This window comes from Magnolia sinica, chromosome 5, assembly GCF_029962835.1.
Source record: "Magnolia sinica isolate HGM2019 chromosome 5, MsV1, whole genome shotgun sequence".
In the NCBI taxonomy this organism is placed as follows: domain Eukaryota; kingdom Viridiplantae; phylum Streptophyta; class Magnoliopsida; order Magnoliales; family Magnoliaceae; genus Magnolia; species Magnolia sinica.
In genome coordinates, this window is record NC_080577.1 from 5,164,937 (window position 1) to 5,188,866 (window position 23,930).

The 23,930-nt window shown below is 39.6% G+C and overlaps 1 protein-coding gene across 4 annotated transcripts in view; it reads right to left on the reverse strand.

Moving 5' to 3' along the window:
• Positions 1 to 22,047, reverse strand: part of LOC131245220 (uncharacterized) — a 37,950-nt gene extending 15,903 nt beyond the window's left edge. The window contains exons 1-6 of one of the 4 annotated variants that reach the window (XM_058244527.1): positions 21,524 to 22,044; positions 14,011 to 16,755; positions 9,714 to 10,170; positions 2,198 to 2,426; positions 643 to 807; positions 85 to 357 (exon numbers count right to left, since the gene is read on the reverse strand). In XM_058244527.1, the coding sequence (XP_058100510.1) occupies positions 85 to 357; positions 643 to 807; positions 2,198 to 2,426; positions 9,714 to 10,170; positions 14,011 to 16,755; positions 21,524 to 21,950 (4,296 nt within the window). In that variant the 5' untranslated portion in view covers positions 21,951 to 22,044. Of the gene's footprint in view, positions 1 to 84; positions 358 to 642; positions 808 to 2,197; positions 2,427 to 9,713; positions 10,171 to 14,010; positions 16,756 to 21,523 lie in introns of all 4 variants that reach the window. The other 3 variants (XM_058244528.1, XM_058244530.1, XM_058244529.1) reach the window with 3 other exon arrangements.
• Between the last annotated feature and the right edge of the window lie 1,883 nt (positions 22,048 to 23,930).

The following is a 23,930-nucleotide window of genomic DNA, read 5'->3' on the forward strand; positions in this document are numbered from 1 at the left end:
ATACCACGCATGCAGTTGTTGACAGAAAGCAATGTTCTCAAAAAAGGGAAAAGTATGAACTTCTAAATTGCATAATTTACACACCTCAAGCAGGCTAGCAAGCCAGTAATCCTCTTTCTCAATTGCAGTTGGAAGCAGAAAATTTGATATAAGATGGCGTTCCAACGGACCACCGTATCCCTCAACTAGTCGGCAAATTACAAGAGCCAGCTGTTCATCTCCATGGTTTTTAGCGCAGACTGTGACTGCAGAAGAAGGATCACCTCCAAGAAGAAAAAAGGCAATAGCAAGCTCTAGCTGATGTTTTCCCATTAAAACATACGCATTCTTCAAAGCAGCTGCCTTATTTTTTTCCTCCTGAAAGTTTTAGTATAGACATTAATAGAAAAGCACAGTAAACATGGCAGTAGTGATAGTTGCATTCGTCTTATACAAGACTCATCCAATGGGAAGGACATGGCTCAATGTGAAGGTTCAGTCTGGTGGGTAAGATTGTATGGGTATACTTCTTCATGTGTGGTTCCTGGATGTTATCAGTTCGATAATAGATAATAGACAGCAATGATAATAGATGATATATAGCAATGAAGGAATAGATGATATATTATACAAATGAGGTTTTCCTTTATTACGATACAACACCTGGAAATTGCGTGAAAGAAATCCAACCAAGGGCCTGTCCTTTTCATCTTTGCTGATTTTAAAAAGTCCAGTCAACACTTGAAGTCTGTTTAGTGCAAGATACAGAAGTGCACAGTCCTTTGGATCCTTCTTCTTTAAATATTGTACTCTTGCCAGCTTCTCCATCTACATACTCAAATACCTTCAGTCAGAAAAGAAAGGGAACTCCAAAATAAAACAAAAGATATATACATTACATATTCACATACAAAAAAGTCAATAGCTAAAGAGACATAAAATCTTCAGTTTGTAGTTCATTTACTCATTTGGCAATGGAAAAAAATAATTTGAATGCAAAAGGTGGCACACTGATCATAGGTTCCTAATGAACAAGTGTTTTGAGGTAATATATTAGACAACGGAGGATTTTATCCAATGTTTAAAATAAAATAAAATAAAAAACAGAGGATTTTACAGACTGCATTTGTGTCCTAATTTTCAAGGTTGTGGCCTCAAATTTAAACAGAGACAAGACCTTGTCCTATCTGACCAGGATCATTCATTTGCTAGATCAACTCAAATTTGGCAAGTAGTGTTTCTAGAAATTGAATTTCAATTGGTTGCCATTGGTCAAAGGGGCATTCTTGAACAAGGAAAAGGATACAATTAATTTAAAAGGTTTGAACATGCAGCATTTGAGATGAAAATCACATATAGTGACAGGTTTTAGCTCTTACAAGTATAACCTGGTCCCAGGTTGGAAGTTCAACCGACAAATGAATTTTCCTTTGGTGCTTCAAGTCATATTATAAATTGGGAAGAAGGAAACAGATGCTAGAAAATTTAGCAAACATTCCTGATACAAAATAGTAGCATGTTTCTAGCATATCAAGATCCAAAATACTACAAATGATGTTCCTTGGATATGGTGATCATAATAAGTAACCTTTCCCCAAGCCAAATTGGAAACCATTTGGGACCCAAGAATTAATGACATGCACAATGATTGAAAATGGAAGCCATTGGTGGCACAAAAGAGAATATTTATTTCTTGTGAGATTCATATATAAGGTAGCAAGCCTAATGAGCCAAAACTCAATATCTTAGACCCTATCTGCTTTAGTTAGACAATAAACTATCAAGATACTTCAGAAACAAGCATGGTGTGCTGTTAAGGCCATAACAGGGCCGTAAAAGTCGTTACGTAAAGCTAACGGTGGCGACCGTTACACGTTATGGGGTCGTAACGGCCGTAACAGCCGTTATGGAAGAAAAAAAAGACCCGTAATTGTCTGTTATGGGGAATATACGAGTTTTCCAAACTTTTTAATCAACATTTCGAGACAGATACAGGTTTTTCAGGATTTTTTTTTTTCAATTAAAAAACAGACCATAACGGCCGTTATGGGGGCTGTAACAGCTGTTACAACCCATATCGTAAAGGTAATGGTGGTGGCCATTACGGCCACCGTTACCATTACAGAACACCTTGGAAACAAGAGCATCTGATTTAAAAGTCAACAAAAGACAATCATTAAAGAGAGAAATAGCAAAGATATTCAGCTTATATTCTTACCCTTGTCCGTAACTGGGCCACATTGGTAAACCAAAATCCCACACCTAAATTTCTCATTTCTATCCAAGATGGTTCATTAGATAGGAAAGAACTAAACAGATTGTCTTGGCAATCAGATTGGAAGGCCCACACAATTGACCCAGAATCAACGATCAACTCTTCTGCAGCAGCCAGCCTTCCAAATTTCCGGAGAATATATAGTTGTTGATATCGTACCGCAACCCAAAACCTTCAGAAAGGTGAAGTAATACAATTGGTCTTGATAAACAAAGAGTACTTTAATAGAAACGACTAATCATCTGTCCACATTCTTGCATTGGGAATAACAACAAATAAATAAATAAAAACTGGCTACCTTGCCACTAAATAGCACAAAGTAAATATAACTTCCATTTTACTTCAGAAGGGAAAAAAAAAATGGCACTATTGCAGGTGAAAGCTTTGCTAAAGTAAAAGATAGAAACTATCCACAGGTTTCAGTTAGCTTCAAGTCAAAGTTGAAAGCAGAGATCTTTCCCAAGAAAAATAAAATAAAATGAAAGCAGAGCACTCCATAAAGGGCTTCAGAACTTGAGGTGGAATCTGCAAGAGAAGACTCTTGGGTCCACTCTAAAGTAGTACTCCAGCAAGCGTTTTGAAAATTGCAAAACAAACTTTACATGTGAAACCTCTTTGGTCTGCTCCCCAGACTGAAATGTGTAAAACAAACTTTATAGAAGAAGCCTCTGGTAATAGTTTGGATCAGTAACTACAAACAAGGGACCTGAGATGCCACTAGTGGCCTATTGGAAAGGGCTAACTCCAACAATGGACCATGCCTGACACACAACTCATTGCCCAATGAGAATAATGGAACCAGGATATCAAATATGGGCATGGGAACTCAGATGGATAGGTATAAATGGAAACAACTCATTTTCTCTGAACATATATACCAGTATTACCAAGTCAACATATGTGAATGCAAGTATAAAATAATAATAACCAGAAAGAAAATAACAAAGTAATATTTAAGTTTAAAACTCTAAGTTCACATACCATCCAGCCAACTATAGAAGTAGAAATTGTAAGAAGACATGCACACGCGCGCGCACGCGCACACACACACACTCACTTATTTTTTTATTTTTTTTAAAGACAAATGAAAAGGTCGTCTTATTCAAAACCCCAATTATGACATCCCTTCTCTCGCACTCCACACCTCGGAACGCACTATTCTTATAGAGAAAAACGTGCGTTAACATCTTCTTAACCCGAAATGGCTGAGGAGAGGAAAGGTTCCTTTTTGAGGGTACTCCCAGGAACAGATCCAGTGGAGATGGGGTGGGGCCTGTAGCTCAGAGGATTAGAGCACGTGGCTACAAACCACGGTGTTGGGGGTTTGAATCCCTCCTCGCCAACAACCGGCCCAAACATTCCATTCCTGCATCTCAAGGACCAAAACTTGATTCTCCAATACATTTAAATATTCGCAAAAAGAAAAAGGCCAAAGGGCCAGGTCCTCATAAGAATGGGTAAGAACACAAAGCAAAAAGGAGACTTCTCCAAGATGTGCTCAGAAAGAACTTTCCAATCATTATTTGGTACATAGAATGAGAGATCGTCCCTATAGTGAATGAGAGAAAAGAAATAATCCAACTCTTGCTTTCTGGAAGATTGTCAGCAGCTATGGGAGCGTTTACCAATCCAAAAATAAAATAAAAAATGTAGGAGAGTGTCTCTTGGAGGTTTATTATGATTTACATGTATAAAGTGTAATACACGTACCTAAGGTCAAACTTATTTAAATGTATTATAAAGTCATATAAACTTGACTTTATAATAAATGACTTTCTAAAGTCAAGTTTAGAACAGACAAACTCTGCTTGAAAGCGTATGCACCAGGGCTCTACATGGTAAGAGTGCGCCAGCTGACCCCTACTTGGGAAAAGGAGGGGGTTGAGGTCAAGTAGGCAACCAGTCATTGAAAATTTTCCAGGTAATCTTGTGAATATTGTTTCAAATGAGTGGCAAAGCAGAATTTGTAAAGCTGGCCCCCCGATAGTTGGGACAAGAAGATGATGATGATGATGACGATGACGATGATGATAATAAAGTCAAGTCTAAAAATATATCTTTGATAGGAAATGCAAAATCATAGAATAATTGATACATCCAAGCCACAAATCACCAGCAAATGGCTCCCAGAAAAATTCACTACATGGACAATCGAGGATCATGTAGGCCCTGATCAGACCCATCCAATCTGGACAATCCAATCATCCAGATTATAGATCTGGACCTTAAGGAACGTCCATTATGGTACGATTGATGACCAGGATCAGATCTATGATCTGCTTGTCTCGTTGCACCCACATGGTCAATTTGATGGTCCATAGATGCCAAATGATATCTCATTATCAGTTGAGGGCCTGGTTGACATTGATTGATATAGATGGCCCATATTGACAATCAGGTGAACTGCAGTGCCCGCAAGTCCATGCACTTATGCGTCCAACGCATTTACAGGGCATTTAAGGAAAGATTGTGATATGTGGATTCTTCAGAATTTGTTAGTATAGAGAATCCAAGTTGTGTATTGCATTGTGTATTTTCTTTATGTTCCTTTTTTGGTGTATAAATGTGCATAGTGTTGTGTGCTCCTGTGGAGTATGTTTTTGTTTCTCTAGCAATATAATAAAAGGTGTGGTAGGGCTTCAAGCTCTAACACAACAACAAGTAACAAGCTTTTCTCTCAAACCCTGTCTCCTCTCACTCTTTTCCTACTATTTCCTTTTCTCCGTTTCTCCCTTTCACTCCCTAAATCCATCCAAACCAACTTGGTATCAGAGTACGTCACTGCAAGTTAATCAACACTACCGGAACCTACTGACGTCAGCACTATACATTCCATATGGTTCGTTTCTTTCAACTGGAAGAATATGGTTTGAAACAGCTGATTTTAAAATATTTATAACGATTTTTGGAGGCCTTTTGAGGTATTTTTGGACTGTTTTTCACATTCGACCAAAAATAAATAAAAAATCTCTAAGTTTTGGTGATTCCTCTCCAATCAGTGGATGTTTCTTTGACTTCTCTTCATAGTAAGCATTAGATTCTCTGTCCCTAATGACCCATGGAGTTTTTATCTCATGATGGGAAGATCTGAGAGGGTTGTGAGCCAAATAGAGGTCTGGTTGTACCCTTTTTGGGGCTTGGGGCTGAGACTATACACCATAACTCATGGTGTATGTCCAGTGTAGTGGGTGGCCTCCATGCTTGAGTCGGGCCTCGTTGTGAGTGTGGTTGCTGTATTTCTCTTAAAAAGTTGCTTTTAGGACCTCAGGTCCTCTTCTGGAATCCACATACATACAAATCTGAGTATCGCATGGTGCGTGCTTTCTTGCAGCTGTTGTGGCTTTGTTTTGTATTGCTAGGCCCTTGTGGAAGACGAAACTTCTTCCGTATCCGAAGTCAGATCATCAAAATCGTACCCCTTGTTGATTACTACAGCAAAGTTAAATGGTAACAACTATTTGTAGTGGGTGCAATCGATGAAATTGTTTCTAAGAAGAAGAGAGAGACTTTCTTACGTATTAGATAAAGCGTTGGATCTTTCAGGTATAAATTTAAAAACTTGGACCAAGGAGAACTACCAAGTCATGGCTTGGCTGCTTAACAGTATGGAACCTACTGTAAGTAATTCAATTATGTTTCTAACATCAACCAAAAGGATATAAGACACCCCTCATGATATGTATTCAGAGGCCCATAACGTATCCAAAATTTTCCAATTGAGCTCAGACATTGGAAAATTCCAACAAGATTCAAGATCCCTGAAGGAGTATTTTTCAGCTCTTTGGGGTATGTGGGATGAGTTGAATCTCTATCATCCACTCCCTTCTCACTTTACCATGGACTATGAACATGAACGGCAGCACCGTATAGAAACGAGAATTATGAAATTTCTCTCTAGCCTCAACTCTGAGTATTATAGCGTTCAAAAGCAGATTATAGTCATGGACCCTAGTCCTTCTCTAACAGCTATCTATGCCCACATTTTAAAGGGTCGATACATTGTCCGACCCTACTTTTGCTCCACCCGATCAGCATACCTTCCTTTAGCCACGAGACTCAAGTTCTAATGTGGAGCAGTTGGGGACATGGACGTGATAGTGGGTCGAGTGATCAAAGCAAGGGTTGTGACACTAATCGTGTTAGCCGTGGTAGTCGAGGCCGCAATGGACAAGGACAAAGACGTGATGGACCACACCTTTGTACACACCATGGGGGCACCAAGCACTCTGTTAATAGATGTTGGGATCTTGTTGATCATCCATCTTGGGCAGGCGTATGTGTAACCGATAGTGCCTCCACTAGCTCTAAGAAGACTTCATTGCTACCTATAGTGGAGAAGCCTCCTCGAGTGATTCAGTTCTTGTCTCGTAAGCCCTATGATGCATTGATGCGACTTCATATTCGTGATATTCCTGACACTTTTAGAGCCACGATAGCCTAGTTAGGTATTGCTCTTAGTGTGTCCTCTTCTCCTTCTCCTTGGATTATTAACTCTGAAGCCACCTCTCACATGGCTGATAAGTCCCATCTGTTTAGTTCTTATCTACCTTTAGCCAATCACACTTTATCACTGTTGCTAATGGAAACCAAACTCATGTATGCATCTGTCATCGGTTCTACATGTCCCTAGTTTTCTCCTTAATTTATTATTTGTCAGTTCACTCATGAAATCCTCGAATTGTTCAGTAACCTTTCTTCCCTTCTCACTGTGTTTTAGCACCTCTAAACGAAGCAGATGATTGGTGGAGGCCGTGAACGTGAAGACATTTATGTCCTAGATGACGCACATGTGATAGCATCTAGTGCTTTGTCGTTAGAAAGAAAGTTAGTGTCCAGATGGCATTGCCGCATAGAGCACCAATCGTTGTCTAGGTTAAAAATTGTATTTCCTTCAATTTCTGTATGCACTCATTTATGTTGTGAAACTTGTGAGTTCTCCAAACATAATTGTACTCACTTTCCTCCTAGTTCGTGTGAGAGGAAACCCAAACCATTTGAGTTAGTCGACTCTGATGTTTGGAGCCCCATTCCTGTTATCACTTTTTTTGGATATAAACATTTTGTTACTTTCATTAATGATTGCACCCAGATGACATAGGTTCATCTTCTAAAATCTAAGCATGAAGTGTTTAATATGTTTAAGGTATTCTATAATGAGGTGGTTACTAAATTTCAGTATTCTATCAAAATTCTGCACTCTGACAATTTTATTTTATTTTTATTAATTTTTTTTTTATTATTATTATAATTTTTGGGTCTGAGACCAAGGTGTTCTATCTCGTACTTCATGTCCACAAACCCCTCAACAAAACAGCGTTGTTGAGAGAGAATTGTCACCTTCTTGAAGTCACTCACGCTCTCTACTTGGTATGAATCTTTCGAAACGTTATTGGGATGATGCAAGTTGCTTATCGCTGTATTTCTCATTAATCGCATTCCATCCCAAAAATTATCATATAAGTTCTCATTTAAAACTTTGCATCCCTATGATAAATCGTCCCCTTTACCCCTTGGGTTTTAAGATGCAAATGTTTTGTTCGAATTCTTTATGGTAGTAATGATTAGTTGAGTCCACAGGCCATTAAGTGCATCTTTTTAGGGTACTCACAATCGCAAAAGGAGTATAAATGTTATGACACTCTGACTTATAAGCGATATGTATCAGTCAATTGGACCTTGAAGGCGTTCTGTACTTATCTGGTGAAGGGAAATCTCTACATAATCCCCTTACTAATCGGGGGGAGCCTATGCAGTCTAGCCCTATACCTCTCATTGTCTATTGTTTTGATAACACTCCTACTCCGTCTATCTCAAAGCCTATCATTGTGTATCATCAATGAACTAAATCCTCTACTGATCAGTTGCCCATCATCTCATCCACTTCAGCTGGTGATTCAATTATATGTTGATTAGCCGCCCATCATCTCATCCGCTTCAGCTAGTGGTACGGGCATATGCTCTCCATTTCCTGACGATCTTCTTATTGCCTTGTGCAAGCATTCCCAGTCGTGCACAAAGCATCCCATTAGCAATTTTATTTCTTATCATTGTCTTTCACCTTCCTTCAATCTTTTGCAGCTTCCATATCCTCCTCTGTTATCCCGCATAATTTGAAGGAAGCTATGAGTAGCCCTAACCAAACTAAGGCTATAGTGGAAGAAATGTAGGCATTGGAGAAGAACAATACCTAGGTGTTAGATCCCTTACCTCCAAACAAATAGATAGTTGGATGTTGATGGGTTTATACTATCAAGTATCTTCTGAATGATTCTATTGATCGATATAAGGCACGGCTAGTTGCAAAGGGTTATCCAACTATCAGTTTCTTGTTTATGATAAATTTCCATCTGTCAACTATCAGGATCTAACAAATTGTATTAGATCCTAGGAGTCTAAATTAGTGAAGTCCAAATCTACTAGGATTCCGCTGAATAATGTCTATAAGAGACCACAACAAGGGATGACAAAGAGCCAAGAAAATTTATATATATATTTGGCCATGTGTTGCTTATTTCAGTAGTAGAAAGGGAGGGTGTTATGTGTGTGTGTGGATGCAAACATACAGCTCGTAGGCTGCCTGGAACTCTACAGCAGTTGCTCTAGTTTCTTCTTATTTTTATATGCAGCTGCGATATGTTTCAGATTCAAATTTTCAGTTTTACTGCTGCTGAGTGTGGTTTGTTCAGAGATTTGTTTCTGGATCTAGAAAAATACAGCACCATTCTGATTTTGTGCATTGTCAAGCATCAATAATATCATACGATTTGAGCTGAAATTGAGGTTTAACACTCAATGAAAGTGATCACCTGGCAAAGCCAAACTTGGTAACTTAGACTTGACCATGTTTTTAAACCATGAACCATATAAGAACATTTTCGGAATCAGCCTCGATCCAAAACACTGGCCAACGTATACCTGCAGGAATACTGATCCTAACCAACAGATGACACGTGATGTAGATAATAAGTGGAAGCATAATAATTAAATCTTCACACAACAACATCCATAGATGTAAAATAATAAAGGCTCATTGAATTGATATATTACATAATCCAAATTTTATTAGTATCTTCCAAGAAGCCTTATTGCTTAGACTGCACTGCAATGGAATCATGTACTAGGTTCAACAGTAATAATCCTTAATTTTATAGCCATGAAAAAGAAAATTAAGGAAAATTTAGCAGTCTCATTTTGCATGCAAATTTCCTTAGTTATTATTTAGCTGTCCAATCAAAATGATAGAAATCAGCTTCAAACTTTTCAGCGCTAACTTAAAATGCTTTTGGGAACTGATTTTTTTTTTTGGATAGGTAATGCTTTTATCCCTTTAAAAAAAAATGGTAATGCTTTTGGGAACTCATCCCTGGCAAGCCAGATAATTATCAGTTGCATGCCATCAAAATATAAAACTAACAAAGAAGTGCAATAGGCATCTAAATAGTCAATTCAATCCAAGTACCTTCGACCAGGTTCATCAAAACTTTCATATGCAGAAGCATAAAGTGAATCGCTAATTTCACCCAGAAGATCTATCATTGCAAGAATTTGGGTTCTCTCTGTGTTCGTCATAGCTGTTGTGACATGGGATTTCTCTAGAGACCTCAGGAAGCCAGTGACCTCAAATTTTCCAGAAGTGGCAACGAACACATTCGATTGAGCATTAGCTACTGAATTACCATCCACAAGTTGGAATAAGCTTCTCTGAGACACTGTACTAGATATTCCACCCCAGTGCAATCCTTTATCACAAGCCGTGGTAGAGGAAAGTTCCCCAAAATACTGGGATAACTGGATCTGTGGAATGACAAGGGGAGATTTTCCACAACTATGGTCCTTGCTGCAGGTAGCTGAGGTTTCATCAGAATTAAGATATTCCACAAGATGCTGCACTGCAACATATGCACGTTTCCAATTCCCTGCAAGTTGCAAACAAATTACTATTCCAAGCTTAACTGCAGAATAGCCTTTTTCCAAGGTATGTACATCAAGTAGAACATAATACCAGTTATAAACAAATTACTATTGCAAGCTTACCTGCAGAATAGCTTTTCCAAGATACCTTAGAAAGAGATGGAGAACAGTTCACATGTATAGAGGAACTAACTGTTGTCTAGAATCAACCAGACTAGCATGTGCGATCTTAGAACAAGGTCAAGGTTCGGTTAAAAGTTAATTCCTGTTTTGACTTAGAATGCAAGACAGCTCTGCATGTTGCAGACTCTAGAAATTAGAGATTTTTTTTAAGTCACAACACAAAAATTGTATCCACATGGCCCTCGCTTTAACGTAATTGTCAAGTGAGAAGATGATCCCCAGGGGGATCCAGTTGTCTACCATTGGAGGTTCAGTGCGATTTATGATCAATAAACCCAAATTTCTAAGGACTACATTAGATAAATTTGACACCTTTCTGGCCTTATTTTAAGCTACTGTTAAAGAGAATGCTTGAACCAGTGTCCAAATCAGCCAAAAGAATCAAACCCAAGACTGCAGCATGACAGGTGACAGCACAGTAGCCAATCATGCCAAACACCCAGAAAGTAGAGGAAAAAGAATGTAATAGAAGCATTCGGCTCCCTCATACCCATACAAGCAATACTATAAACAACAAAGATGGGAAATAAGTTTGCAAGGATAAAGTCAATGTTGCAAAAGAAACCATGCCTGTCTTGGCAATGATTTTGAATAAACAAACAATAGGAATCTGGATCATTGTAAGAAAAGACTTGATGGCTATGGTCTAACTGAAGTTATGGCCCTTGATAGAGTGGAATGGCGAAACAGGATTCATGCAACCAACACCAATTAATTGAAAGGCTTAGATGATGCTGATGATGATGAAACGATAGGAAGTGTCTTCCAGTTCATTGTAGAAAGCACAAGCCACAATAAGCGTGTTTGACAAATTGCGTGCAAGTGAGGATCTCTAGTTTCAATGCCATCCAGATGGAAGCCAAGGCTGTAGGCAATGAATCAGAACTCCATAATCAATATATTTGAGAAGTGCCATGATTGCAAGCGGAAAGAAGAAAATTAAATGATTTGTTGGAAAAGTCCTGTTAGATACCAAGGGCAAGACAGCATCATGTTGGCCATCAAAACATTGGACAAACGGACTCCAGATCTTATTGGAAAAGCAAGAAGCCACTCAAAGAATGACCAGAGATAGCCTCACAATCTATCACAGACCAAATTGCTCACGCATCGAATCTATTTAGACAGTAACAAAACCTGGCAGCAAGATCCACATGCCTTTAGACGATGAAAATAAAAAGGAAGTGAAGGTCATCTCCACACACTGTCCACCCAACCAAAAAGAAAATGCCATGTCCAATACAAACTCTATATCCCAGTAACCACCCAAGTTTCCACAAGCAGAGATACAATTCCGCATACACAGCATTTCACTTCCCTTTATAAACCCTTTCTAAATGTGAACAGATCAAAATTTTACTTTGTCTAGGAAACAAACTAGATGTCTCTATTGAACGATTTTCTTTTTCAGATTCCTTTAGGATATGTAGAACTTCCTCTACCAATTTTCCCAAATCTGCAGATGTAAAGCCTTATGCTTTTCCAGAGTTGGAGCAACTTGAATAGAGCAGAGAGCTTAGAAATTTAAAATGAAATTTCATCTTCTATGGAATTGCATAGACCAAGAATGAAGCTTTGCATACCATAGGTTCTCCTGTTGTGTATATGGAATGGAAAATGCTTAGTAAAGGATAACTTGGGTGCAATTATTAAACTTATGTAATCCATGTCTAGCATTTGAGAATCTTCGTTTCAAAATAAAACCACTTTGTATAGTTTATCATAATAGCATAGCAATGTTCATGTAGACTTGTTGAAGGGTTATGACCTGCTTTTTCTAGGAGTTTAGCAAAGTCTGCTTTCTCAGCAGATCCTCCCTCCTTTTCTGTATTTTGTTTCTTGTTTCTTAATGCACAAATCGTTATCTTTCAAAAAAAAAAAAAAAAACATAGCAATGATAATAAGTCTTCAACATTTATTCCAATTCCATGTCGTCCTACGTCAAACACTATACGCATGAAGAGTAATGAGAACATTTTACTAAAAAAAAGGCCAAATTGATGAGTAGACATTGAAGAATGAAGAAACCAAAGAGGAGGAACGTGAGAGAGGTGGGAGAAAAATGTGAGTGAGAGGGTTTGAAGAAAGAGAGAGAACGTGTGACCTCTCTTATCTTATTCAATATATATGTAGGGTCTTTTTTCCCTTTATTACATCATAACAGCCCACTTTATACAATATTTGCAAATATTCCCACTAATATCATATTTACAAAAATGACCCTACTAACTTAATATTTAGAGTTTTCCATGTCAAATTCAAATGACTTGCATATGACGTGTTTTAAAAAAGGACAAATAGAAAGGGAAAAGATTGTGCTCAAGGTGATGTGGGGTGAAGTTTGTAAACCCTATGACGAAGGTGGTGCTATTCGTAACTTGGATTTGATGAATGGGACCCTATAGGGCAAACGGTGGCGCTGGTTTGGGGTGGAATGGGGAGCTCCTTGGAGAGAGATCATTGCTAATAAATATGGATGTGTGGAAGGAGGGTGGGGACTAAGGAGACCTCTAACTACAAAGCATCAGCAGCTTGGAAGGTATTTCTAGCATGAGAACTAAGTTCTTGGAAGGAACGACTCTCTCTTTGGAAGATGTGTGGAGGGGCGATTTGCTTCATCATATTAGATTTCCAATTATTGCTCATCTTTCTCTAGATCGGTGCATCATGATTGATAGATGCATTGAGATTTGTGGGGAATCGGTTGTGTGTTCTCCACCATGCCACCGTTCTCTCCAGGACAATGAGGTGGATGGGTATGCCGCTCTAATGGAGTGGTTGCATCTTTGTAGGCCTTCAGTTGGTGAAAGGTATAGTATCTTTGTACTAAAGACAAGTAATGTGCTTTTCAGCTAGATCTTTCTACTTCACGATTCGGAATGGATGGGAGAAGTCTGGGAAGGCGACTCACGTGTGGCATTACAATGCCCCACCTAGGATTGGGGCTTTTGGTTGGCTTGCGGGTGAAAATAGAGTTTTGACGATGGACAGTTGTTCTATGGTCATCCCAAATATGTCTCTCATGCATGTCCAATGCCGAGTCAATTAACCATCTTTTCAACCATGGCACCCTTGCTAGCTGACTGTGGGCTTCTTTCCTCGTCAGATTCTTGGCTTGGTCAATGTCTTCCAACATTGGTGATCTCTTTATGGTGTGGCACATGGTAGCCCTTCACAAAAAAGTTCAAGCAGTTTAGAGGCTTCGTCCCCTTGCAGGCTTATGGTCAATATGGGGTAAGAGGAATGGTAGCAATGTTTGCCGAAGTGTCAAGTGGGTTGTTAGTTATGTTTGGGATATTGTTGTTGAGTGGGTGGTGGGTAAGGGGTGGTTGGAAAAGATGTAATTTTCCTTTTCCGATCTTGGCTTTTTTTTCTTTTCTTTTTTCTTTTTTTGCTGTTTTTTCTCTCTGGCACTACCTCGGCGCCTCTTTTTTTATGAAAGCTCTCGCTATCTTTCAAAAAAAGAGAAAAAAGACTGTGCTTAGCGTGCATTTCATATGGACTTTGAAAACTCAAATTTCAAGATGCTTATAGATTCCCACCATCTTTGGATGGTGGGACATAATGTGTACACCAACTCTCAGCACTCCCTCTGCGGATTGAAGGCGTGCTTAAGTAAAAATTGAAAATAAAGGAATTCAATGGTTAACTGAGACATATACCTGAATGTAAATACAGAAACAGTGCCTCAGGGTGATATATGGGCAAAGCTCCCCGCAATTTCTCTCCTATTTCAAGCATGCTGTGTAGACCACTTTTGGTACCATATTCATATTGCTGTCGAGATAATGTTAAACAAAAATTGCACAACCCGGAATATTTTTTGAAGTTAGTGTTAACAGGTGGCCGTAACTCACATTTCACATCTACTGATGATTCTTTCATATTGCATAAATCCCTGTCAGTATAAATAGCACAAAGCAGATCTTCATTTACATCTCCTACGTAATGAGAAGGATGATTTGTGGTGCATTCAGGGTAGAACTTAGGTTGGTGTTTCGTATCTGTACAGGCTGACCACTGACTAAAAAGTGAGAAGTACATGTCATGAACTAGAATAAGAGTTGACCTTGGGCCCCACAAGAAACCCTGAGCTGCAGGTGAAGTATGACAAAATGCAATACAGAACCAAATATGCATCTCTGATAATTTCTCTGATTTTACCCCAATCTGACCAACAAGCCTTTTCTGGGCATATACACACAACTCATTCCTCATGCAAACCCCAAGCAATAGCTGACCGTTCCCTACAGCTAGCCAATCAAAAGCAATAACAGCCTCATTTAACAATACAGTATCTTCTAGCAAGAAACTCCCTGCACCTGTAAGGCATATAGATTCCCATATATGAAGAGTGCTGACACTGTTTGGAGCCCCCATGCTAATAGTTGCAATCTTACTGCCACAACTGGACAAAGAAATGCCACTAACTGGTCCCTGATGTGCCATGAACATGCCCACAAGCTCCCAGGATAAGGATGCCAGCTCAGAAGGTGGAATGGACGAAACTACATGGCCAATTCTCCACAGTTTCAAGCTGCCATCAGAGCAGCCTGTTGCCATGTTATATAAGGAAGTGTTGCTGCACAAATCACTAGAAGAAGCCCACTTTTGTTGGATAGATGGGATTAAATTATCTGGGCAGACCACAGCAACAGCTGTAACCTGATCATGGTTGTGAGGATCTGGAATCTTTGATGAGCATGGCTGAGCTATAACATGATACCTTCTACCATCAAAAGTACTTTCATATCTCCAAGCCTCAGATGTCACAACACTTCCAGCATCAAAGCCACATTGACAGCTGCTTCCATGTAAATCATCTGAGTGCAAAACAACTTTCCATGATAAAGCCTGAAAGTCTTTCATCCATATGCCAAAAAGCATAAAACTATTAGAAATGAAATTCTGGCAGCAAGTAGGGCTTAAAGATGTTGCAAAAATGTGGTCAGGACCACTTTCATGAGTACGAGTAGGGAAAGGGATTGTGCATATCTTGTGGTATATGATTTTATCTCCATCGCTTTCAGAAATTTTGATTATAAGAAAATCAATCCCTCCTACATGTCCCATAAGAAGAAATTGCTTCTCACTGAAAACTGAAGGTGCCCACTTCAAAGTCGAATATTTGACACTCGACACATCTTGTGTAAAAATTCTCCCTAAAGGCTTCCATGTGGGATGAACTAACGCTGGCATGCTCAAAATGCAACTGGAAGTGGTAGAAAGTGACCAGAACAGAAGGAAACCATTAGAATCCAAAGAAACAGCAAGTTCAACCTCACAACTATAAGGATGTACTGCAACCTGTAAAATATTTCCAGTGGGACCAGCTTGACTTATAACTTTCTCAGCAAAACATGATAAGGTATTCTCATTGCTAATTTTATCTGAAGATCCTTCTCCTGAGTTGCTTAATGCAGGACTATACAAATGTGACCAGCTAATGGAATTATCAGGTAATAACTGAAGCAAAGAGCATGTGGTCGGTGGACCAAAGAGTCGGTTTCTTGAAATAATAGCTCTCAGAAGCATAGGTTGGTTACGAGAATTCAACTTGCCAGTATTACAAAGATGTCCAGATTTGAATTCAAGTAGACCTTTTTTCTTCCATAAAGTCACTCGTGGGAACCGTAATGGGGATATGTCATCAAGGCAATGGATGGCCCAAAAAATAAGTGATGCTTCAGGGCCTACCCCAATTAACCACTCACACTTGCCAACCATGTCATACTCAGAACCTTGCGTGGCAGTTTTACCAATTGTATCCCTGATTTCCATGGCCCATGTTATAAAAGTATCCATGCCAAGAGTTCCTTTTAGGGGCTGATTAATTTCAATTATAGCAGCAACATGGAATGATCCTCTCCTTGTCTTCTGATCAGTTATGTCCTTTGCGGATTTTCTAGCCTTCCCACTATCAATCTCGCACCACAACCTCACAGTCCCATCTAAACAACATGTCAGCAGCACATCCCTCCATGAATGTGAATCATCCTTCTTTGTTGGTGCTACAGTTGACGGCCTCCACTGAATCATTGAAACTGGCTGAGGGTGACAGAGCTCTACTTTCACAAATCCAGATTTCCCATCACCATGATAGACTAATACACGTTTGCTTGCTTCCCTAGACAAAGAAGAGGATTCTTCAACATGGGAATCACTAGAATAAAGCAATGCATGAATGGCTGTTGCAGAAGGTCCTTCAATAGACCATGTTGCAGAAACCAGAGTTTGAGGCAGTTCTGTTCTTGATTTCCAAGCTAATTCCCAGGCTTTGTTCTTCTTTTTCCACAAGACCACCTCGATTCCCGCTGCAATTAATCCATCCCCTGATCCTGTCCATTTTATGGCCTCCACTGTAGAAGATTGCAGAAAACCGGCAATCTGCCTCCAACAGAAAGAACCTGAAAACGTGAGATAAATCAGATTTAAGAACTTAATAAAAGACAAAACTGGGAAGAGATTCAAACTTGTAATTTCCAAAAATCCTCAATTGATCCTAGATTTCGGTATTTGTAGTGAAACTTGAAGAAGCATGTTGGAGGGAATGTGTTCTACCATCATCATTATCTAAGCCTTATCCCATCTAATTGGGGTTGGCTACAGGAATCCTGTTCCGCAATTCCATTCCATCAGGGAGAATGTGTTGTCTTCATCAAAAATATCCTTAAGGTACAGAAGCATTCAGAACTTGTTAATGACTAAAACTAACCTTAACAAACATACAGTATGTCATTTAAACCTCCCTCCAAATATCATGATAAAAGACAACACTTACGTATAAAAACATTCACAAATGTAAATCTCCAAACTACCGTCAGGGTATAGAAACATTCACAAACTAACTACTTAAGCTACCCCTAATAACTTTGTAACAAACAGTTGAAAGTGATCTCTAAATTAGTCATAGACTACCCTTAATAAACTTTGAAATCTGTAGAAAGATACCTCTAAATTACCTTAATAAACTTTGTAGAAAGCTAAAGCAATCACTAAACTATCTGTGGAAAGCTACTTTACATACACATTCCCACCCTCCCTCCCTAAAAATCCCATGGGGTATCATCATGAATTCAGTTAGTAAGAAATGAACGCGCACCGTAATGAGAGATAGAACCAAAAAAAAAAAAAAAAGAAAGAAAGACAGGAATAGAAATACGAACCATCTGATACTGTGGAACTTGAAGAACAATGTTGATGTGTCTTCCTTGAAAATAGCCCCAAGGCATATATACATTACTAAGTGTTAATGACTAAACTATCAATAATAAACTTTGCATAAACATAACTATCTCTAGAATTGACTGTGACAAAAAACTACTGTTATAGAAAGGATGTCATGTAATGTAACATGTGGGAAGGGTAGTGGCATGGCAAGGAAGTTAGCTACATGACACATGACAGATTGGTCTTAACCCACTCAACTCTACAATTCTATAATCTCACATTGGATGATCATGTCTTAAAGCAAATTATTAAAAAGGAATGTGCAGTATGGCCACAGAAACCATTCCAGCATGTAAAGGACCTGTTCAGTAAGAGACAGCTAGTTTAGAGATGAGTCAGGAATTGATATTTCGAATCGGGTGGCTCCTTTGGAAAGAAAAAGTGGGGAATCAGCTTGATGGCTTCCTTCTAGGCGATCTAGTTGGAAAGGAATAAATGCTGTTTCTGTAACTTGAGAGGGTCCACCGGTCCAGTGATGTAGTTGCGGGAAGGGTTGCTATGTAGAGGCATGCTCACCTACGCACCTACGCACGTGCGCACCTTTGCACACGTGTCACGGGTGTTAAATCCGAATATTCCATAAGATGCGGAATCCCATGAAACCTTAGGGGGTGAATTTTCACCATGATCTAAGATTTTGGTGGGCCATAGCAAAGAGAAATTCAAATCAAGGGAAGAAACTATTTGCATTTTTCATGGCCCACCAAAGTTTCGGATCAAAGTAAAAATTTATACTAGGGGGTTTCATGAGGTTCTGCTTCATGTGGACCGTTCAGATTTGCGAGATTCATCAGATATGATGAGTTCTCAAAAAAGTTCGTATGTACTACGTACGAACTAGTTCGCGGGTGAGCGTTTCTGTGCTATGTATACCAGGGAGTGGGCTCCCTGAGTTCCTTTTCTTTTCTTGTTGTGGTTGCGGGAAGGGTTGCTATGTAGTCCAAGGAGTGGGCTCCCTGAGTTCCTTCTTTTTTTGGTGGCCTTTGGCATTAATAATATTTCATCTTTCAAAAAAAAAAAAAAAAAGAATTGATATCTCGTCTATAAGCATATGAATGATTTCTGGTGTTTTGAATTCTCAAATGTATGCGCATGATTTGCAACGTTTCTAGCATGGGATGGGCCTAGTTGTGAATCCAAAATAAAGGGAGACTTTGGGGGATTGAAGTACCACAAAATTGAAAATTTTCACAAAAACTCTTCCCAACAAACTCCACACAATTATTTTTCAAAATAATAATAAACTCCATTCCAAACTATGTTAAAAATGAAAAAATAATAAAAGAAAAGAAAATAGAAGAGGGACTGACGAATGAACTAAGAACAGTCTTCAAGGCAACACACCACTAGAAAGGAATAGCACTAGGGCATCACACCATTAGCTCATGAAGCATCACATGATTCACATAATCACAGCTCACAAATTAACACATCATAGGTTTAAAAGAAAAAGTTTTAATGAGCAAAATGACCATGTCCATAATCATAGGTAGGGCCTTCCATTTCATACAATTTGTTTACTATCTTAACCATAACTCTTAATTTTTCAAGGAAAAATTGGAAGAAAAAAAAAAACTGTGAAGGTAAATAAAAGAAAAAGAAAAAAGAGGTTGTAACTTGTAACCTACAACTGGTTGTAGGAAACCATCATCATCATCACACAATGTCAATGTAATGATGCCAATTATTTCCATATGATTAATTTATCTAGTATGGTACTGTAACCCTTTTATACATGGGGGAGTTATTTGATACTCTAGTAGCATATGATGTCTGATATGAAGGCACCCGAAATTGTTTGAGGAATAGATGAAATCAAAGTTAGAATGCCTTCTGCCAAGGAGTCAATGTAGGCAAGTATGGGAGCCAAGGTGGCGGCTAGGGTTTAAAAGGCTCTTCTCTCAAAAAAGCATTGCAGATTTGGAAGGGGATTGCAAGACTCAAGTCCAATTTCAGTGTAGGGATCAACTTTGCAATCAGAAATGGGGAGAGGATCAGATTCTAGGAGATGTGTGGTATGGGGCATGTCCCTCCAAATAGCTTTCCCAGGAGTGGCTCATATAGCCATGGAAAAGGATATTATAGTATCTAGGTGCTATGCTGTCATAGGGTCCGAAGTGGTGTGGACCCCACTTTGCCAAAAGAATATGCTAGATGAGGAAATTGAAGAATTAGTGAGGCTCCTCGATTGCCTTCAAGTTCGCGTTCCAGTTAATGAAGAAGAGGATAGAATGGTGTGGTTGAAAGATAAGTCGGCACGCTTCTCGCTTCGGTCATTTTATGAGTCCCTTCGGAGGTATGAGAGGGAGGAGTTTCATGAGCACACGTCATATGTTTGACATTGTGGAGCCCCTCTTAAAATTGAGGCTTTTGAGTGGCTTGTAGGTAGAGGAAAGATTCTTACAATTGACAATCTCCAAACGAGGCCCATGGTGCTCCTGAAATTGTGTTATGTGTATGGTGAATGCCGAATCTATAAATCAACTTATCATCCAATGTTGGTCCGCAAGTTGAGTGTGAAGCTGTCTCATATGCCTTTTCGATATATCATGGGTAACGTTGGCATCAATGAGGGATATATTCTTGCTTTGGTATGGTGTTTGGCTTGGTCAAAATGTTCAAGATCTTTGGAGGTCGGCCCTGTTGGCTGATATATGGCCTATATGGGAGGGATAGGAATGGAAGGTGCTTCCGGAGAGAGCTTTTCAAGGTGGAGGATGTCGCTTCCAAAGCAAAGTGTGTTGTACTAGAATAGGCTTCTTGTATAGAATATATACAAGACTGTAACCTTTCTTTTTTGCTTAGGTTGTAATTCTTTGCGCCATCTTGATGCTTTCTTAGTAAATTGATCTATTACTCTTCAAAAATAAAAATAAAAAATTTGTGTAACTCGCTGACATTAAGTCACATTCTCATAATAAAATATTTTGAAGAATCCTAAACACTGATTCGTGGACATTTGCTTATTGAAACAGGACCATTGGCTGCTTTCATTTTTAACCATCCAAAAAATGTTCGCCAATCTGATAGTCACATACATGATCAAGCAATCCTAATTTTTGGTTCACTACATACCTGTACTGGAGCCCATAATTGTATGCCACATATGCAATTTTAAAGTAATTTCTAAGTGCCTGCGCATCATCCATCCCATCAGCCAGAGTATCAAATATTTCCTCTTTATACATTGGTGTCAAGACATCCAAACATTCTGTTGGGTGTACTTAACGATTCAAATTTTGGGTGCCTTTTTGTATCTCTATATTTAGCCATCTCAGTTCATTCATATCACATCTAACTGAGATCTTTCCAGAAGTAGTCATAACAGTGCACTGCATCGGGCTGTATCAAATAACATCATCCATATCTCATGCAATGCCCCCAGTACAGCAATCAGAGAAAAAGAAAATGCAGCATGAACAGAGCAGGGATTTGATTTCACAGACATAAAGCTCGAGAGAATGTGGAGCAGCAACCATGAACACACGGATATTGCAAGATCAAAATTGCATATCTGGAGCATAAATCAAAACAAGAGCATCTAGATTTTTCCAGAAGCAAAGACAAGCATGTGCACAGTGGCAGCGGTCTCTGGGCTAAATTCCATTTCATTGCAGGACAGGAACGTGCAAAACATAAAGATGGTCGAAACAGTATCTTGGAGTGTTACTCGTGTATAGTATAAGAAGTGCACACCATACACCAATATTCAGTGTATAGCCCACCACTCCACCTACAGATCCAGGACTGCATTCAATGGCCTGGAGGCAGATCTCAGCAGTATGATATCACAAATATCAGAATGACAGCAGTGCAAGACCGACTACACACCGACCAACAGTGTACATTCTAGCCACCTCCCTCTGTATTCAGTTTTCCTTCTCACTGAATTTCTGAAGGAATGGAATTCCTCGATTTCAAATAAATGAGCTGAATTTTACATACCGTTTGCGCTTCCGGAATCAGCAGAATACAAGCAAATCCGATTCTCGGATGCTGCTGCGATCTCGCCATCCGACGGACGAGACGGAGACCAGGCAACCGCATTCACGATGGTAGGTCCGGACCCGCCACATGGCAGCTCGATCACCTGTCGGAAGATGGGGCCGGTTAGGGTTTCTTGATGAGAGAGAGGAGAAGGGAAGTGAGAGATCACGAGCAGAGAAGAAGCGCCGAAAGCGATCCATGAGAAGCCAGAGAAATCAAGCAGGAAGTCGATCGAGGAGTCTGAGCGATTGGGAGAAGGAGGGATTTTCTGGGATTTGATGAGTTCAAGGGGCAAGATGCTGGAGATGTATTCGATTTCAGTAGTCGCGTTTTCTTCGGTTCTCGAGCTGCTTGTTCCTGGCATCTCTTTGCTTGCCGGAGACATGGAGAGAGGGAAGGTGGAGAAGCGGCATGAGTTCTCTGAAATAGATAGGAAGTAGCGCGATCGATACTCCCGCGTCGAGCAAACGTGAAATGCTGACAATATTTGGTGATGGCGTGGGGCCAGTGAACTGTACTTGTGGGGCCCACATTTCGGGATGCGAATTGTCTGATTGGTGACCTCTTTGGTGATAGGAGCTGGATCGGGACAAATGCACGGAAACGGATTGGCTACTCCCCCTGACACCAGCCCTGTGGCTGGTGGTCGGTTCTCTGTGGGTCCCACCATGATGTATGTGTTTCATCCATTCCGTTCATCCATTCTTACAGATCATTTTAGGGCTTGATACCAAAAATGAGAGGGATATAAATCTAAGTGGACCACACCACATGAAAACAATAGCTATTGGATATCCACCATTAAAATCCTCCTAAGGCCTACTGTACTGTTTATTTGACATCCAATCTGTTGATTAGGTCATACAGGCCCAGATGAAGGGAAAAAACAAAAATCAGCTTGATCCAAAACTTTTATTGGCCCCAAAATGTTTTTAATGGTCGACACTCATTCCACACTGTTTCCTGCAATGTGGTCCACTTGAGATTGGGATATATCTCATTTTTGGTCTCATGCCGTAAAATGATCTGTAAAAATATATGGACGGCATGGATGAAACACATACATCATGGTGGGGCCTACATAGCACCGACCATCAGCCATTGGATGGTGTCAGGGGAGTAGCCAATCCGTTTCCCAAACGCACTCCGTCCATCAGCGTCGCAGGCTCACAGTAGGACAATATTTACAGGAGACCACGCTATAGAAAGCAGTGAGGATGAAAATTCCCACCGTTGAAACCTTCCCGGGCCACGAAAGTTCTGAATGGTGCTAATATTTGGGTTTCAGTTAGACGCGGATTTGTGTTTCAGTTCTAATGGTACTAATATTTTAAGGCATTAGCCAAAGAGTGAGGCAGATCCAAAGAGCTCAAGTGGACCCCGCCGCATAAAACAGTGGGACAACAGTGACAGTAACGCCCACAGTTGAAACTTTCTTGAACCCATCACGATGTTTATTTGAAATCCAATTTGTTTACAAGTTCACACGGACTCAGACAATTTGAAAACACAAATACCAATGTAATCGTATTAATACAAATATTAGCTTATCTACAACTTCTATGGGACCCAATAGATTTCATCAATGGGCATCAGTCCTGCTGTTTTACCTTAAAAGGATCTCTTCAAATGGTTGAATCATGTATATACAACACATGCATCATCATGGGCCCACAGAACTTGGTGACCTCACGTATGTAGTAAATGTCGCTGCTGAAACCTTTAATAATCGTCTGTTATCATGGTGGAAATTGGATTGCGTGCTGGGTAACCAGCCGTTAATGTACCAAGTAAACTCTCATGGGTCCATTATAAATGTCTATAGTTTGGCCATGTTGTCCATCCATTTTTTTTAGCCATTTTAAGAGTTGAGCTCAAAATTGAATATGTCCGGAGCTCAAGTGGATCCACCACAGGAAAAAAGTGGGATATCGATGTCCAAAGTCAAAACCTTCCTAAAGCCCACATTGCTGTTTATTTGTCATCCAACTTATTCATAAGGAAACAAAAATGATCCAAAACCTACTATAGGTCCCACTAAGATTTCAATAGCAAGTGTTCAGTTCACCCTGTCTCATGTGGTACGGTCCACTCAAGCTTTGGATATACTTCTATCTTTAAATAAGCTGGTAAAATGGATGGACGGATGGATAAGCCACATAACTCATGTTGAGTCCCACTGAGTTACCCATTAGGCAATCCGATTTCATCTATAAGTGGAAATAACTTTAGGAACGGTTTGGATGACGTGTTTACAATGGGCTCCATGATGGAAATTTTCGGCCATTTTCATTATTCCTTTTCAGGTAGTGTAGCCCGCAAGAGCTTTGTATCTGTCTCATTTTTTAGCTCGATTATATTGGAA